Source organism: Haliotis cracherodii, unplaced genomic scaffold, assembly GCF_022045235.1.
Source record: "Haliotis cracherodii isolate W230 unplaced genomic scaffold, xgHalCrac1.p SCAF_35, whole genome shotgun sequence".
Taxonomy (NCBI): domain Eukaryota; kingdom Metazoa; phylum Mollusca; class Gastropoda; order Lepetellida; family Haliotidae; genus Haliotis; species Haliotis cracherodii.
The window spans coordinates 1,584,258-1,597,712 of record NW_027266292.1 but is presented as its reverse complement, the minus strand read 5'-3'; the positions used below and the strand labels follow the sequence as shown (position 1 = coordinate 1,597,712).

At 44.4% G+C, this 13,455-nt stretch overlaps 1 protein-coding gene across 1 annotated transcript; it reads right to left on the bottom strand.

The window, feature by feature from the left end:
- Positions 1-1,028: 1,028 nt before the first annotated feature.
- On the bottom strand, positions 1,029-7,167 carry LOC139477749 (uncharacterized). Its single transcript, XM_071260155.1, has 5 exons — positions 6,897-7,167; positions 6,123-6,271; positions 4,808-4,986; positions 3,977-4,158; positions 1,029-2,476 (listed from the first exon to the last, which is right to left on the bottom strand). Exons 1-5 carry the CDS (start codon positions 7,165-7,167, stop codon positions 1,029-1,031), a joined length of 2,229 nt encoding a protein of 742 aa, XP_071116256.1.
- Between the last annotated feature and the right edge of the window lie 6,288 nt (positions 7,168-13,455).

Genomic DNA, 13,455 nt, shown 5'->3' with positions numbered 1-13,455 from the left:
ATGATTGGCGCAACTGAACTAGCGTTATTGGCTGGTTCTGGTCCTGTCGTAAACGTCGGTCCGTTTCATCCCAAAAAGGGCGGCCGGGTAGCCTAGTGGTTAAATTCAAAACGTCAACGCAAGAGTTTAACTGATTATCTACCCAAACTTTCCCTTGGGCGTGAAAGACATAATTTTGATGAAAAGGACAGGAATATTATGAAATGACACAAAGAGTGCGCGAAAAGGGCAAGCATGTCCTTCTCCACAGGAAGCAACCGCCACTCAATTTGATTACAACAAGTAAGTGTTTGTTGCCTAACGCCGCATCCAGCAATACTCCCATCGTGTTTGGACCAGGCAATCCAGTGAGTCTTGCATTGAATGAATGTTTATTCAGAACCATTCCAACTATTTTACCGCTTTATAAAATTGAAATAATCGAATTTCGACCAGGCAAACTAGGGATTGATAGCATAATGGACCAACGACCCACCATACGAATGTTCCTGGTCTTGTGTATAACAGTTGACATTATTCATTAGCCGGCTCTTGTCATACCCTGACTCTACCTTGGAATCAAGAGACTAAAGGCTCAATTCAAGATATGATGTTAAATTTCCCCAGGCGTGATTACGTTACGTTACATCGTAAATATGAATTGAGTTCTCATTTTATTTAAGTCTCAATCTTCACAAAGCAATATGTGGAAGGTCACCATCAGAGTGATTTTGGTTCTACATGAAGCAGAAATGAATGCGTACGATACTGATATAAAACGAAGCTATATCGAGCGCCGCTGCCATAAGGACCAGGGCCCCATTCCACAAAGCGATCGTAGCGCTGAGCTGATCGTAACTTCAACATGCTACGATCGCTTTGTGGAACGTGGCCCTTGGCGCAAAGACCTTCCTCAGTTTTCACTCTTGTCATGGAATTTCAAAAGGCGGATTACTAAGATCGCATCGTTGGAAGAAGCCCATTTGTTCAGATACGTGATTATGCAGTTCATGGTACAACGATCGGGTACATTTTGTGGCTATCCTCCTTCAGAATAAGGTCTCGCCCATTTTAGTCACATCAATATTCTTGTAGAGGATCTCCAACCATGTGTAATACTGGAGCAGTGCAGTCAGCCCGGTTCCTTTCAAGTAAATGCCGACCCCTACCACCAAAACTAACACGAATAACAGGATCAAGATATTCGTCATGGATAGCTCGGGCGCTGCAATAACATCCAATTCGACAACCCCAGTCATTGAATCTGTCAAGGGTTCACGTCCTTCCACTGGCGGCACCTGCTTGTCAGAAAATCCTAGAATCCCAACAGTTTCGACACCCCCTCCTAGAGATTCAGATCGTTTAGTGTCTTCACACGACATATCTTCTGCACACACTCTTTCAAGATCTTCAAAACATCTGCTTGTGTCTTCAGAGGAGGCAAAGCTCAAGAAAGATTGCTCTGGTTGCGGGTTTGGTATGTCATCCAGCATGAACGACCTGGTCAGGAAAGATTGTTCATCGAGGTCCCCGGTCACGATCTGGTCGGAGGTGTTCTGGACATTGCGCCCCAGGCCGATGCCTCTGTACACTCCTTTATAAACCCGTATGGTGTTTCTGTCGAGGTGGGAGTAGTTGTCGGAGAAGGTGGAGGTGAAGCTGTGGACGGACTTGTCAGATGGTGTGATGTGGATGCCCTCAAAAACATTCGAGAAGCTGCGGTCATTCACGGAGTCGGGGGAAGCATATTCAAAGCTGTCTGCGGGAGAGGCGTAGTGACTCGTTTGAACTGAAATATTGCTGATAATCGACTGGCTGATGTCAGGAACTATTGCAGAGTCAACTTCTTGCGACGCATTAACCCCAGGGTCCACGTTAGAGTTTACGAAAGGCTTGGCATATGCCGGGAACAAACATTGGAGTGGGGAGATATCAGTGCCAAGCTCTGACTCCTCGGTTTGGAAGGACTGATGCGCATAGCCTTCGGTGTCAGTTGATGAGGTGACTCGGATTTGGCTTCCAACGGGTGAGTCAATACCAGCACAGCTCCTCATTGACGAGAGCGATTCGGAATACTCTGTGCCATTTTCACTTACACAGCTCTGGAGCTTCATGTCGCTTGTCATCCCATCTCCCATCTTGGGTACATCACACGCTGAACATGACGCAGACGTAGAACTTACGTCTTTTGTAGGCGAGTAGGCAACTGCGTACGAGTAGCCATGGTCCAGTCCTGACCCGAAAGATCCTCCGCGTGGCATGGGCGAGTCAGATCGAGGCCTCTTGGGGAACTGATAATGAGGAACTGGCGTCAACTCCGAGTCCTCCTCACAGGACCTGCTCCTGCCATTGGCTACAGACAGGTCGAGTGGCTGGGTGGAGTCATGGTCAGATCCCCGGTCAGTGGGGGCCGTTGCTGGGATGTCCACACTAGACACATTCCTCCTGCCCTTTCTCTTCTGGCGGTTTCGAGATCGATTCCGTCCGATTTTCACATCTGGAAACACAGAAATTATTCGGTGTTGCTTACATCGTTGTTTGTTTGTTTGTTGTTTAACGCCGCACTCAGCAATATTCCAGCTATATGACGGCGGTCTGTAAATAATCGAGTCTGGACCAGACAATCCAGTGATTGATATCATGAGCATCGATCCACGCAATTGGGATCGATGACATGCATCAACCAAGTCAACGAGCCTGACCACCCGAACCCGTTAGTCGCCTCTTTCGACAAGCAAAGTCGCACGTTACGACAAGCATGGGTTGCTGAAGACCTATACTACCCAAGGTCGTTGGTCGTTGGTCGTTGGTTACATCTCGGCAGTTTTAAAAGTTAATGTATGAGTGGCTGAATGTCGTTCAACGCCACAGCATTATTCCAGGCATATCACGGTGGCCAGAACATAACCGAGCCTGGACCAGCCAAACCAGTGACAAAGACTGAGCAACGTTTTCGGGGGAACAATGATACGCTGTCCAACACTAACCACCCTATTTAGTCCCCTCTGACGAAGCGACCATTTTTATCTTTTGAGGTTGTGTGGACCTGGTATATTTTTGAAAAAGGTTTGTCCGCTTGACAAGCTTAATTGATGAGATTTTTTTCCGGCCTCACCTTGCACAGAAAAAAATATTGCGTGTTTTGAACCAGTGACTGAATATGGAATGGTGGGTATCTCACAAATTACAGGGGGGCACGGGTGGCCCAGTCGTCTAAGGCGCCGCGATTCGCTGTGCAGAGTTGCGTCCCATGGGCACGCCAGAAACCTATGATTGTGGGTTCGAATCCCGGTTCGCCCCGATTATGTTTCAAGTTTTTTCAGCTATTGACTCAGCACCATACCCGTGCTCGTGGGTTCACCGAAGTGGTAAACGTCTGAGACCTGCATCACTTCGGGCTCTCCTCCCACATACAACTGGATTACTGTTAAAAGCGGCGTTAAACCGAACTCACTCACTCACTCACAAATAACAAGTACTTTCGTGCTTTCTATGCTCGTCGTCAGAGCCGACTAAACGTTGATCGGGTATTGTAAGACTAAAATTGAGATTCGTTGGTCACAATGTGTAAACTGGCAGATAATGTGTCATCATACCGCGACTGCGTGTTCGTTGCTCAAGCCACCGGCCATTGATTTTTCTGGCCCCGAATTGATTGTTTCAAAACCGCCAAGATACGGCTGCAGTATTGCTTATTGGGGTCTACATGGAGCAGAGTAGATGAAAAAAAGATAAACCGGATCTTTATCTTTGACTGACATGGCCCATGGGCAGATACTGAATGGGGGGTGCGGGGGTGCCCCCCCCCCCCCCCCCCCCCCCTTTTATTTCGAAAAAAATCTTTATTTCTATATAAATTACCACCAAAGACAATAAATAGATCTTAATTGTGCACCCCCTCTTTTCAAAAAAGCTGTATCCGCCCATGTGACCACCTGTCTATTGACTCTACCAATACACAGGTCCGAAGTGAACTGATGACTGACAACTATCGTACCTTCTGTGTTAATATCTTCACTAGCTTCGCTGGACGTAACGAGGCCGCTTCTTGATCCTGTGACTCCAACCATCAACTCCTCGTGAATCTGCTGCAGAGACATCTCCTCATTGCTGGGGTCGTCTGGTATCGCCACGAGACGTCGCCACAGTGCGTCATCGCCCTCGGCAAGAAGGGGGAGGCTACAAGTATTAAGTTTTTTTCTCACGCTGTAAATCGCGATGCTGTGTGCCCGGTGATACGACTATCACAATGTGGAGACAAAAATACAAAACGATATATAAAGTCGGACGATTACGAATGCTTAAACACTCTGACCCTGGTACCTCATGTTTTTATCACGCATTGGGATCGAGTGGATATTTTTTACTGACACGTGAGCATGTGTCCTCGTACTCCGACGGCACGGGCCCCGTCTCACAAAACGATCGTAGCCATAAGGTGACCGCAACTCACAAATTTTGTCATAGACTTACGACAGTCGTAGCACTTCGACATCTTTTTGGAACGGGGGGACGTTGGATCGTTGCTCATGATATGAATCAATAACGGGTTTCCCGACCAAGGTGCTGACCGAGATATTTACATATTCATGATCGTGGATTCGAATAACCATACTTGTGAAACCCAAGAGCACGAAAAACCAAGAATCATAATCAGATAATCTGTTATTCGAATCCACGATCATGAATATGTAATTATCTCGGCCAGACGACCCCAGCAATGACGAGATGCCATAAAATCTGCATAACTTTTCTCCCAAATAAAGTTGACAAACCGTGATCTTCTTTTCGAAGAGGCTTTACACCACTCACTCACTCACTCACTTACCGCTCACTGCTATTCACGTACGCCTCCGACAGATTAACAGTTATCATCTGTAGCAAGGCCAGCAACTCTTTCATCTGGCTGACGAGGGTTAACTCCCCTTGAATACTCCCACTCTCTCGGCTTGTGCTTATAATATCGTCCATTTTCTGTCTTAAAGCTACGACAGTCGCCTGGGTTTCCTGTCAATACGTGGAAACAGTGTTAGTTCTGATGTAATGCGTGAGTAACACGCCTGTTTCTTGAACTCTTCAGGGGCCACTAATAATTGGATTGACACATTCGGGTCAACTGCAGTATTTGGGTACCCACTTGGGGTGTTTCCGTAAGAAAACCGCTGCCTTCGGGAGCTTCGCTTATATATAAGCGCGCACGCGCTAGCGTGCCGAAATCCGTTAGGAGGCATTTTTGTGCAAAAAGGACCCCAAAAATGAGCAGGACGTGAAAAGTATGGTCTATTACTCCGCCCCTAAGGGGGACGAGAGTTTTACGATAGAAAGTAAAGCCGTACTCTCGTGGTGTCGACTTCGTGTATGTGGGCGGGACATAAATGACGAAAGACATCACGTGTCTGATCATGTGACATTGCTTATACTGATGACAACCCGACACATTCTACCGTGTGGTGAGAAGAATCACCAACACCAACATGACAAACCTAACACTTAACCACTAGTCTACCCAGCTGTCAAGCGATACGGCGTTTTACGGCGGCCTGTAAATAACCAACAGTGGGCCTTCTATAATTTTTGTTCATTTGCGAGACCCATTGACATAAATTACCTGAAATGAGAAGAAAGAAAAAAAGAAAACTTTTTACCATTTCGGGGACCAACTCAACTCGTTTTACATTTAAGTGAAAATAAGAAAGAATACCACGAGATTTTATCACCTCTTTTCGTTGAAATATTACGTAGAGGAATACGTATAAAAATGTTAATTCTGACAAAATGAACCATCCTTCCGTATCTAGCCATGTTGACATGTCTCTTTCTTTCAGTAGCAAAACTTATCTTGAAGTTGAACATTATTATTTAAAAAAACCCACCTAGCTTAGTTGACTCAAGTATTTTTTTATGGATATACCTCCATGACATCATATATTATCCACACAAAAAGATTTCACAATCACGCGATTCCTGCTATTTGTACCCAGACCTTATCATTTAACCCTCGTATATAAGGATATCGAACAGAACACCAAAAACTCAGGCATACCTATTTGTAAAACAACAAAAAACACAGAGACCAATAACACTAATAATACAATAATTTACAAGCAATACAACTGCGAGTAATTCATATTTTGCCGTCTCACCAGGTTCATTGGGAATGCAGACAGCATGTCGAGGAACTCCTTCTGTTCAGCGTTCAGCATCGCCACCTTGCGGTCGAGATTTGGGAGCATTGCGATGTGTTCATGTTGTTGAAGGTTGTCCGAGATCTTGCCCAGCTTCACTTCAATCTCTGCAAAATCGACTGTTTCATGAGGTGATAGGCGACATAGGGGAATGGACCCCAAGAAAATAGAATAGAAAATGTCTTCAGCAACCCATGTTTGCCGTAAGAGGCGACTAACGGGATCGGGTGGTCAGGCTCTCTGACTTAGTTAATACATGTCATCGTATCCCAATTGCGTGGATCGATGCTCATGGTGTTAATCACTGGATTGTCTGGTCGATTGTTTACATATCGCCGTCATATATATAGCTGGAATATTGCAGATTGCGGTTTTAAACAACAAAATAACAACCCATAACATGTTGTAACGTCCCACTAAGGTAATTTGGAAAATTCGGACATGTGTTCTATCTGCAATATGATGTAATATTGACAATTTTCCAGTAGATTTACGATGTTGATGTGTGATTTTCGATGTTTATGAATTGCTTTGATATCCAATTTCGAGGTTTAATCGTATAAAACCATACAAGCAAGCAGGATTATTTCCCCTGATTATTTTGAGCTGGTATTTCCTATTTTTGTACATAATGTTATGAGGCCAATGTTATGTTTCAGCCACGCAGTCAGGCGTCGCTTCTTTACAAGCATAAAACAAATATGGCTGACAGGTATCCGGTATAATACTCACCGTTCAGCAGGGACGCTTTCTGAGCCTCATCTAAACCTTCCATAATGATGGTCAATGTACCTGCAATCTCCAAAATACCAGATGCAATGAACACCAACTGAACATTCGTTCTTGGAAAAATGTTTCTCCTCTGACCTGGTGATTTCCGAGGCTTTTGATTCTTTAGGCGATGAATTTGAAATTTGAGAAGATTGATGTAGCGACGAAATATCCTACTATGTTGAAACGCAGGGACAATTCCTTGTGCAATGTCACTGTGTTCAGACAGCATAAATACGCCTTGCCGTTATTACGACTACGGAGCATGTGTTGACGTCACCATAGCAATATTCATCACAAAGTGAATGTCGTCATAACATGGTGACGTCATGAACCATTATGTAGAACGACGCCCATTTTATGACGTCATAATTGAGCGCGATCGCTTCAATCGGCATTCTGTTTCACTCGGTATATTCCGTTACCTTCATACCATCTTGGATAGACTGGTTCACGGATCCTCCGCTTGGTGTCGCTGCTCTTACTCTGACTTCAACTCTCCTACCCAGAGTTCCTTCCGGCCAGCACAGTACCTCTGCCACAGACCAGCGCCATAAGATATTGCATATGTTTTTGATCAGTTTCATTTTTGACAAGTCTACACATCTAGATAAACATATGTAATAGAATGGGTAACTTTCATTGAGGAAATATCGTAAAACGTTTTTCCATTTGCGCAGTTATCCTATGTTTACATTGGTTGTACGGCTCCACGTGTTGTCATCGAAGCCCTTTCGGAGAGCTAGCGATACGGGCCCACTTGCACAAAGCGATCTTAGCGCTAAGATGATAACTCCCGTACTTTAACATAGGCTTACGATAGTCTTAGATACGCTAAGATCGCTTTGTGCAAAATGGCCCTGGTCACTTTGATGTATAAAGATCACTCTCCTACCCAGAGTTCCTTGCGGTCGGCAGTTGTAGTAGCATACCCATATAATAATGCAAAACAATATGTAAAGCGCCCCCAAATACTTGCATTAGTCCGTTCTATACTGATTTCTGAAAAAGCGCGTTTGTTTACAAACAAGAGGAAAGTCAGATCAAATGATATGCAAATAGGCCTGTGGCAGTGGTGTTATGCTGAGTCACCTCTGCGCCGGAGTGTGGTGTAAAGATATATTTTCATGCACCACACCGTCGCAGTTGTAGTAGCATATCGATTTGATTCAGCAAAACAATGTGTAAAGCGCCCCCAAATACTTGCATTGGGTTAATCTGTCCTGATTTCAGAATCAGCGCGTTCGTTTACAAAGAAGAGAAAAGTCCGTTTACGTGATATGCAAATTAGTCTGTGACAGTGGTGCGTCACCACTGCGCAGGAGTGTGTCTGCCTTCCAGGAACGAGTGAGTGAGTTTTGTTTAACGCCGCTTTTAACATTATTCCAGTTATATCGCGGCGTGTCGGCTTAATGTGGGAGGAAAGCCCGAAGTGATGCAGGTCTCAGACGTTTACCACTTCGGTGAAACCCACGAGCACGGGTATGGTGCTGACAAACCTAGAAACATAATCGGGGCGAACCGGGATTCGAACCCACAATCATAGGTTTCTGGCGTGCCCAAGGGACACAACTCTGAACAGCGAATCGCGGCGCCTTAGACGACTGGGCCACCCGTGCCCCCCTTCCCGGAACGAATGGCAACCAGTCTACATCTTTGGCGGCAATGGAGTAGTGGCTGTGCATGATTTCACAGTAAACGGCAAAGTGGCCGATACTCCCGCATAATGTTGAACAACATGACGGCCGTTTGTTACCGAAAGAAATATTGTTTTTATGGTACTTAAAATTAATACTTTTTGTTAGCCTGTCTGGCGCTCGACATTAAGGGGCTAAAACAAGAACTGGTCGGCTCGGAGTCAGTATACTGTTAGTATATATTATGTTAAACTGTGGCATGGTATCTCAGTGGGCTAGTTCTATAAATCGGCATCAGTCCGGACTAGTACAAGCAGCCACACACACACACACACACACACACACACACACACACACACGTGCATGCCCGTTGCTATATAAGTGCAATAATCTTGGACGCGACGTTAAACTGAATTTCACGTCATCATTCCAAGTTGTATACTCCCCTTGGAGCTGAGAATAAAAATCGAGTGCTCACGGATCCATTGACCGGGGTAATAATAGTGTAGCGCTCCACTTGGTGAATGGAATCTGGCGCATTATAAATGCACTTATTATGATTATTACCTGCTCAGCTGCAAACCGCATTTACAGAAACGGCAATTCAGAGGTCACTCGCCATTCGCTGTACATTAGGTAAATCTGCACCACCAACATGCGTCTCCTATAGAAATCGACATAAAAGCATGTCAATGCTTCAGACTTTGTATACTCAACACATCCCTCCATTACCCGTTAATGCATTCGGGCAGCTTAGATCCCCGTGAAGATCCGGGTTAGAGTTTGTCTTCAGCAACCCATACTTGTCGTGAGAGGCGACAAACAGTATCGGGTGGTCAGGTTCGCTGGTTGATGAATGTCATCGTACCACATTTGCTTAGATCCATACTCATGATGGCAATTACTGGATTGTCGGGTCCAGTCTGGATTATTCACAGACCGACGTCACAACGCGGGAACATTGCTGAGTGTGGCGTGAACACCAAGGAAACGGCCGCTTTGACATGTTTCCAACCAATCACAACACGGCCTGATGAAAACGAGAGGGAAACAAACAAGCGCCCAGGCCAATGACATCTGTCCTCGACATTGCTTCAATAGAAGGTAACAGTGGGGTTTCCACACTGCTTCGATACAAGATAACAGTGGGGTTCCACACTGCTTCGATACAAGATAACAGTGGGGTTCCACACTGCTTCGATACAAGATAACAGTGGGGTTCCACATTGCTTCGATACAAGATAACAGTGGGGTTCCACATTGCTTCAATACATGGTAACAGTGGGGTTCCACATTGCTTCAGTACATGGTAACAATGAGGTTCCACATTGCTTCAATACATGGTCACAGTGGGGTTCCACATTGCTTCAATACAAGATAACAGTGGTGTTCGTCACTGCTTCAATACAAGGTAACAGTGGGGTTCCACATTGCGTCAATACAAGGTAACAGTGGGGTTCCACATTGCTTCAATACTAGGTAACAGTGAGGTTTCACATTACTTCAATACAAGGTTACAGTGGGGTTCCACATTGCTTCAATACAAGATAACAGTGGGGTTCCACATTGCTTCAATACAAGGTAACAATGAGGTTCCACATTGCTTCAATACAAGGTAACAGTGGGGTTCCACATTGCTTCAATACAAGGTTACAGTGGGGTTCCACATTGCTTCAATACATGGTAACAGTGGGGTTCCACATTGCTTCAATACAAGGTAACAGTGGGGTTCCACATTGCTTCAATACAAGGTAACAATGAGGTTCCACATTGCTTTAATACAAGGTAACAGTGGGGTTCCACATTGCTTCAATACAAGGTTACAGTGGGGTTCCACATTGCTTCAATACATGGTAACAGTGGGGTTCCACATTGCTTCAATACATGGTAACAGTGGGGTTCCACATTGCTTCAATACAAGGTTACAGTGGGGTTCCACATTGCTTCAATACATGGTAACAGTGGGGTTCCACATTGCTTCAATACAAGGTAACAGTGGGGTTCCACATTGCTTCAATACAAGGTAACAGTGAGGTTTCACATTACTTCAATACAAGGTTACAGTGGGGTTCCACATTGCTTCAATACAAGATAACAGTGGGGTTCCACATTGCTTCGATACAAGATAACAGTGGGGTTCCACATTCCTTCGATACAAGGTAACAGTGAGGTTCCACATTACTTCAATACAAGATAACAGTGGGGTTCCACATTGCTTCGATACAAGATAACAGTAGGGTTCCACACTTCTTCAAAACAAGGTTACTGTGAGGTTGACACAAAATTCACGCAGGCCAAATTTGGGCTTTGTCCTGATATAAACATCACGTGTTTATTTGATTTAAGACTTCTGTGCGTGTATGAGTTGAGATAGATATCGTTTGATATATTGATCAAATACCTAAAATATGTGCAACTTCTAATGATCTGACAATTACATTTGATTTGAAGTTTATCCAGGCTAAGGCACGGGTGGCCCAGTCGTCTAAGAGTTGCGTCCGTTGGGCACGCCAGAAACCTATGATTGTGAGTTCGAATCCCGGTTCGCCCCGATTATGTTTCCAGGTTTGTCAGCACCATACCCGTGCTCGTGGGTTTCACCGAAGTGGTAAACGTCTGAGACCTGCATCACTTCGGGCTTTCCTCCCACATTAAGCTGACAGGCCGCGATATAACTGGAATATTGTCAAATGCGGCGTTAAACCCAACTCACTCATTTATCCAGGCTAAGATTTTGTAACATATATTCTGGGCATATGAAGTCCGGATAAGAGGAGTCACTTTCCATAGATCTTACACTTCTGTATATTGTACACATTCTGTAATATCCATGTTCTCCACACAACAGGTATACAAGTACATGTGCAACACCTGGAGGCTATTGTCTTCTCGACGACCTACAACGCACGATCAGCTCGCAAGGTCCGCGAACAGCTTTTGTTTCATTTGACCTTACACGATTTCACGCAACTGCGCTATGGTCTGTTTCAAGATAAACGCTCATTAAGACGAAAATGTATATGTCACGTGTCAAGCTTTATCTTAAATTAAACTTCTGTCAAAGATTTGTAAAAAAATTGTATGTGTAATGAGTAAGTGGGAGTTTTAACGTACTGAGCTTTTCAGAAACAACATCCCTCTCTTGTTCTTTGAAGATAAAAGGTTACCTGAACATGGCTATCACACTTTCCAAAAGGGTTTAGGGGCGGTCGGGTAGCCTAGTGGTTACATCGTTCGCTTATGACGCCGAAGCCCCGGTTTCCAATCTCATTAAAATCAGATCTCAGTTCTCGCTACCGCTAAACAAAGATCTGAGGACATCCCACTACGGGTCACGTCAGACCGACCTTAAGCGAACTTTGACCGATCAATGGAATGACCAATTAGAAGGCAGCTTTCTCGTGCTTTACGGCACAAATTTCAAATTGGCGACTACGCTTCGAAGCATATTTTGACAAATTCTCGATTATAAATTTGAAAACTGAACAAAACAACATTCTGGAATTACTAATAGACGGTCTAGATTGTAAGGATTCAGTCGTTAGACCCGTAACTATCGTTCGGAATACCCCATGTTAAAGTTTTCGAGATTGCATGATTAGAAATCACATTCCGACTGTCACTTTCATAATCTGGTAAGCGACGCATTGATTGGTCGGATGAAAGCTCGTTCTGACGTGACTCAGAATGGGATGTCTTCAGATCTTTGATTAGCGGTAGCGAGAACTAAGATCTGATTTAATGAGATTGCCCCGGTTTCTATCCGCACATGGGTACCATGTGTCAGAGACCCGTGAAGATTCCGGGGTAGAAAAGGTCTTCAACAACCCATGCTTGCTCTAAAAGGCGACTATGCTTGTCGTAAGAGGCGACTGATGGGATCGGGTGGTCAGGCTCGCTGACTTGGTTGATACATGTCATCGCATCCCTATTGCGTAGATCGATGCTCATGATATCAATCACTGGACTGTCTGGTCCAGACTCGATTATTTACAGACCGTCGTCATATAGCTGGAATATTGCTGAGTGCGGCGTTAAACAACAAACAAACAAAACAAAACCATGTGTCAGACGCGTGAAGACCCGGGGAAGAATTGGTCTTCAGCAACCCATGCTGGTTGTAAGAGGCGACTATGCTTGTCGAAAGAGCGACTAACGGCATCGGGTGGTCAGGCTCGCTGACATGGTTGATGCATGTAATCGTTAAACAGCAAATAAACAGCGAAAACAATTCGTGAATCCCATTTCTAGTGTTCTCCGCCTTGATAATGATGGAATATTGCTAAAGTGAGTGAGTGAATGAGTGAGTTGGGTTTAACGCCGCTTTTAACATTATTCCAGTTATATCAAGGCGTGTCAGCTTAATGTGGGAGGAAAGCCCAAAGTGATGCAGGTCTCAGACGTTTACCACTTCGGTGAAACCCACGAGCACGGGTATGGTGCTGACAAACCTAGAAACATAATCGGGGCGAACCGGGATTCGAACCCACAATCATAGGTTTCTGGCGTGTCCAGGGACGCAACTCTGCACAGCGAATCGCGGCGCCTTAGACGACTGGGCCACCCGTGCCCCCAAATATTGCTAAAAGTTGCGTAAAACCCAACTCTCTTGAAAATTATTAATAATTAAAACACATATAACTCTTTAAAAGGATATAATAATTAAAACACATACATGATTAGCAATTAGCAAATAATAGTAGTAATAATAATTCTATTGCCCATTATGTATGTACGACAAATTGAAATGAGAGAAAAGGGTAGGTGTGGCATTGAAACATTTCCCAAGAGTATATTAATGAATATTAATTGAATATTTAATCAAACTGAATATATGAAGTATACATATAAGACACAAATCCCTTGTATATTACAACAACATT